Source organism: Mandrillus leucophaeus, unplaced genomic scaffold, assembly GCF_000951045.1.
Source record: "Mandrillus leucophaeus isolate KB7577 unplaced genomic scaffold, Mleu.le_1.0 Scaffold282, whole genome shotgun sequence".
Taxonomy (NCBI): Eukaryota; Metazoa; Chordata; class Mammalia; order Primates; family Cercopithecidae; genus Mandrillus; species Mandrillus leucophaeus.
The window spans coordinates 3,393,163-3,399,163 of NW_012102943.1; the positions used below are offsets into that span (position 1 = coordinate 3,393,163).

The 6,001-nt window shown below is 45.2% G+C and overlaps 1 protein-coding gene across 1 annotated transcript; it reads right to left on the reverse strand.

The window, feature by feature from the left end:
- Positions 1-356: 356 nt before the first annotated feature.
- Positions 357-2,392, reverse strand: ADRB2 (adrenoceptor beta 2, surface). Its single transcript, XM_011985393.1, has one exon. It carries the CDS (start codon positions 2,157-2,159, stop codon positions 912-914), a length of 1,248 nt encoding a protein of 415 aa, XP_011840783.1. The 5' UTR covers positions 2,160-2,392; the 3' UTR covers positions 357-911.
- Positions 2,393-6,001: the final 3,609 nt, after the last annotated feature.

The following is a 6,001-nucleotide window of genomic DNA, read 5'->3' on the forward strand; positions in this document are numbered from 1 at the left end:
GTTATGAAACAAGTAGAACTGGAAGGTGGGTGGTGGGGGTGCGTGGAGAGAAAAAAAAATATGCCCATAACTCCGCTTCTGTGAGTCAGTGTTTCCCAGGTAACAACACAGAACAATAACCATAGGGAGAGTTGAGCTACACTAAGAGCAGGCAGAACTGATTTGGGGCATGAGTGTCAGGAGAGATGCAGCTTTGCAGCAGCAGATTCAAAGGCAAATGAAAGGGTTAAGCAATCTGTGCATGTCATTCTTGTATCATTCTACATTAAGTCATGGGCAGTTATTACAAGTAGTTACCTGTGGTTTCCAGTCGGGGAGGCAATGGCACTCCAGACAAGGGGTTTTGGAGAAACAGGTGCAATGAAGGCATGGTCAAACAATTTATTTACTGTAAACTTTAGACTTTGCTCAGGAAAACAACTGAAGCTGCTCCTCAAATCCCTGCCTAAAATACCCCGTGTGAGCAAATAAGAGGAGCGGGGAAGAGTCCATGTTCACAGCTGAAAGGTCCGAGATATTCAAAATCCTCAAGTCCGAGGGTGTGGGAAGGAAAATCTCCTTCAGATACAAATTACCAGCAGCAATATATTACCCCTAATACTTGAATAGTGAGGTAGATACATGGAAAAGTCATGAAAACATAGCAGACTCGGGTCCTCTAGGACTAAAGCCCTTTAGACATAAACTTACAAATTCCATGCAAAGAGGGACTGAACTGTACAAATAACAAATAATCACCAAATAAGTTTTCTCTCTTTTTACAGCTTAAAAAAATAAAAAAGGCAGAAGGATGCCCCTCCTCCTGCATATCTCTATACAATTTTATTCTAAGTTTATTACCCTCAAGTTAAATAGTCTGTTTAGTGTTCTGTTGGGGGCGGGGGGTGGTCTTAAAAAGTAGAAAAACTGCTTTACAGCAGTGAGTCATTTGTACTACAACTCCTCCCTTGTGAATCAATGTTATCGCTAGGCACAGTACCTTGATGGCCCACAAAGTCTTCCGTGCCTGGGAGGTCTTCACACAGCAGTTTGTTTTCTTTCTCCTGTTCCAGGTGATATCCACTCTGCTCCCCTGTGTTGCCATTGCTGTTGCTGGAGTAGCCATTCCCACAGGCCTTCAAAGAAGACCTGCGCAGACACAGAAGCTCCTGGAAGGCAATCCTGAAATCTGGGCTCCGGCAGTAGATAAGGGGATTGAAAGCAGAATTGACATAGCCCACCCAATTTAGGAGGATGTAAACTTCCTTAGGGATGAGGTTATCCTGGATCACATGCACAATGTTAACGATGAAGAAGGGCAGCCAGCAGAGGGTGAAAGTGCCCATGATGATGCCTAACGTCTTGAGGGCTTTGTGCTCCTTCAAGCAGAACTTGGAAGATCTGCGGAGTCCATGCCCTGTCCGCCCATCCTGCTCCACCTGGCTAAGGTTCTGGGCATGGAAGCGGCCCTCAGATTTGTCAATCTTCTGGAGCTGCCTTTTGGCCTCCTGAAAGACCCTGGAGTAGACGAAGACCATGATCACCAGGGGAACGTAGAAGGACACGATGGAGGAGGCAATGGCATAGGCTTGGTTCGTGAAGAAGTCACAGCAGGTCTCCTTGGCATAGCAGTTGATGGCTTCCTGGTGGGTGGCCCGGTACCAGTGCATCTGAATGGGCAAGAAGGAGGTAAGGCCTGACACGATCCACACCATCAGAATGATCACCCGGGCCTTATTCTTGGTCAGCAGGCTCTGATACTTGAAGGGTGAAGTAATGGCAAAGTAGCGATCCACTGCGATCACGCACAGGGTCTCAATGCTGGCCGTGACGCACAGCACATCAATGGAAGTCCAAAACTCGCACCAGAAGTTGCCAAAAGTCCACATTTTCATGAGAATATGGGCGGCCCCAAAGGGCACCACTGCCAAGCCCATGACTAAGTCAGCACAGGCCAGTGAAGTGATGAAGTAGTTGGTGACCGTCTGCAGACGCTCGAACTTGGCAATGGCTGTGATGACCAGCACATTGCCAAACACGATGGCCAGGACGATGAGAGACATGACGATGCCCATGCCCACCACCCACGCCTCGTCCCGTTCCTGCGTGACATCGTGGTCCGGCGCATGGCTTCCGTTGGGTGCCAGCAAGAAGGCGCTGCCGTTCCCGGGTTGCCCCATGGCGCGCAGTCTGGCAGGTGAGCGCACTGTCTGCAGGCGCCTCAGCGGGCGGACCCCCGGCGGGGCTCTGCGGGCCGCGAGCGGACGCCTGGAAGCCTCATTCAGCGGCCGTGGGGTGGGTGTGGTGGGGACACGTCTTGCACACTTAGCTTGTCGGGTGCCAGGGGCTCGCGGTGCCCGCCAGTTCCAGCCCGTGCTCTGGAGAAGCCGCCTCGGAGTGCGCTCTGCCCGTTATGTGCACAGGACTTTAGGGGAACTGCCCTCGCCGTGACGTAAGGGAACTTTCGGCCAATGGCACGCCGGCAGGCCCGAAGGGGCGAGGCACCCATCCCCTTTCCTCCCCTCCTCTCGCCCTCCCTCTGCTGGGGCCGGCCCGGGCGGGGCCCAGCTGCTCCCCGGCGGGCGGGCCACCACTCCTTCCCGGCTACCCTGGCTGGCCCCAGAGGGCTAAAGCTGGAGCTGGCGTGCTTACCAGCCAACCCGGCAGCTTTTGGCTCTTCTGTGGCCGCTACCTGCCTGCCCTGGGCGCCTGCGCGGCCTGAGGTCTCAGGGCAGAGGGCAGCACACACCAGCACTGCCCCACATTCGGAGAGAAACGAGAGTGCCCACCGAGGCACGCACATACAGGCACAAATACACCCCGGCAGACATGCTCAGACTTATACGGAACCACAGCTATAGACACTGAGACACACCCTCCCAGCTCACCGACATGCACACTCGCGCGCGCGCTCACACAGAAGCTGTCAGGCACAAAGTCACCCCTGTCCAACACAGAAACGCGGCCACAAACAAACACAGAAGCACCCAGAAGCACAAAGGCATGGTGACACACACAGAAAGTAAACACACACGCTGGCTTGGAGGCATCCAGAGCGACACAGACACGGATGTCTCCATCTGGGTACTCACAAACTTCCCTCACCGAAGCACTGCTAATGCCCCCCTCCCAACATACACCCGGTAACCCAGTATATTCACTTTCAAACATCTGGCAAGAGCACACAGGAGGTGACTTCAACAGCTGCCGATTTCCTCAGCACACTCGTTGTCAAGTACTTTGGGTGCCCTCCTTGGGAATTTGCAGGCATGAAGACAGTTTTACCCTTTGGATTTCACCTGGAGCAGGAGTATGCATGTATGTATTTCGGGACGGAGAGAGAAAGTTGTGTACTTTTGTTTTAATTTTTTTTGTTGTTGTTTTGTTTTTAACTCTTGAGAGTGTGGCATCACTCCCTCATCTGTTGAACTGGAGATGCACTGAGAATTCAAACAATTTCTTCAGTAATCCCAATGCAACTAAAAAAATCCTTTCATCTGCTGGATAGTTTGTTAATCTTTTGGGTTGCACCATATGAAATTGCCACCATCTGGCGTCTGTGACTTATCAAAATGGCAAATTCATATGGTTCAGAGTCTTAAGAGTGTCTTAACATTAAGAACATTTGGAGCTATAGAAAGCAAAAGATCTTGGCCAATATGGTGTAACTCTGTCTCTACTAAAAATACAAAAATTAGCCAGGCGGGCACTTGTAGTCTTAGCTACTCGGGAGGCTGGGACAGGAGAATCACTTGAACCTGGGAGGTGGAGGTTGCAGTGAGGCGAGACCGTGCCACTGCACTCCAGCCTGGGTGACAGAGCAAGACTCCATCTCAAAAAAATAAATAAATAAATAAATAAATAACAAATATAAATATATATATAAACAAATATATAAATATATAAATACAAATATATAAATAAATATACAAATAAATAAAAAACCAAATATATAAATATATATATATATTTCTTCCTTATGAAATAAAAAAAGTAAGACCAAACCTCAAAAGTAAGATCTTTGTTCATGAAATACTATCCTTTGCATCTGGCATGTGACTTTACTGCTAAAGTGAAATTAATTTTCAGGGTTTGATTTTCCATGTATTAGTGGTGTCTTTGAAAAACTGAAACTATTTCATGAAGTGTAACTAAACATACTTTGTAGATTACATAATAACATAACAATGGCTAACATTTATGGACCATTCTGCTATGTGCTTTTCATGCATTATTCTATTTAATCCTTCCCACAGTCCCATGGGGGTGGGGACTATTTTTAGCTTAATTAACAAATGAGGTTCAAAGAGGAAAATGGCTTTCCCAGGGGCAATGGCTGGGCTGTGCCAGAATCTGGATTTTACCCAGGTCTGCCTGAGTCTAAGACCCATCTTTTAATCTTTTCAATGTATTGCATAATTACATGCAGACAGGAGTGATGGACAGGGAGGAAGCACTACAACTGGAATGTTCCAGATTCACCAAACTTGGAGCTTTCTAGTTCATTTTTTTTTCTAAGAGAAATCAAAAGTACCTAATTTCCATTATCTCTAAAGGGGTATAAAGTCACTTCCATTAGGGTGAGCAAGAATTGAATAATATAGTAAGAAATATGAAAATGCTTATGCTCATATAAGTGTCACACAAATACAGTTTGTAAGTGAAGTTTATGTAAATTACTTAGCGGTTTAGAATATATTGTTAGTCTTCCCTACTAGAACAATAAAATACTTTAGGGCAAAAGTAAGTTGGGTGTTTACTCTGGAAGCAAAACTCAGAAACAGAATTTAACCTACATGTCCCCTTTAACATCCTTCACAGCAGAAACTGACTTTTTGCAAGACAGATGCCTTAGAAAACAAGTATTTCCCATAAAATCCACAAATATTAATTAAGGATCTATTATATTCACATAGTTTTCAAAATATACTCACCTCATATTTGTGTTTTCCAAAATTGGCTCTGGCTTGATGCATTTTAGGAAGAGGCAGTATTTGTTATGCAACAACGTTTCTTTAAATACACATCTACTCAAATTGTGGAACTAAACCATTTAAAACCTCCTTCCTGTTTGTGAAGCTATGGCATAAATAAGCATATTGTTTAACCTTCCTATAATAAGAAAAGAACAAAGAAAACCCCTTTAAGACAAATATTAACTGATCATGTATTTAGATATACACATAAGTCACTTAAAAGTTTAACTGAATATTTTGGGAAACTCCTTTTTTAAAACCCACAAATGCTAAATCAAGAACTGGCTAGCCATATGAAGAAAACTGAAACTGCACCCCTTCCTTAAACTTTATACAAGAATTAACTCAAGATGAATTAAATACTTAAACGTAAGACCTAAAACCATAAAAACCCTAGAAGAAAACCTAGGCAATGCTATTCAGGACATAGGCATGAGCAAACACTTCATGGCTAAAACACCAAAGGCAGTGGCAACAAAAGCCAAAATTGACAAATGGGATCTGATTAAACTAAAGAGCTTCTGCACAGCAAAAGAAACTGTCGTCAGAGTGAACAGGCAACCTACAGAATGGGAGAAAATGTTTGCAATCTACTCATCTGACAAAGGGCTAATATCCAGAATCTACAAAGAACATAAACAAATTTACAAGAAAAAACAAACAACCCCATCAAAAATTGGGCAAAGGATATGAACAGATCCTTCTCAAAAAAAGACATTTATGCAGCCAATAAACATATGAAAAAAAGCTCATCAACACTAGTTACTAGTGAAATGCAAATCAAAACCACAATGAAATACCATCTCACACCAGATACAATGGCCATCATTAAAACATCAGGAAACAGGGAGGGCGCGGTGGCTCACGCCTGTAATCCCAACACTTTGGGAGGCTGAGGCGGGTGGATCACTTAAGGTCAGGAGTTCGAGAGCAGCCTGACCAACACGGTGAAAGTTCGTCTCTAATAGAAATATAAAAATTAGCCAGAAGTTGTGGCACCCCTGTAGTCTCAGCTACTCTGGGGCTGAGACAGGAGAATCGCTTGA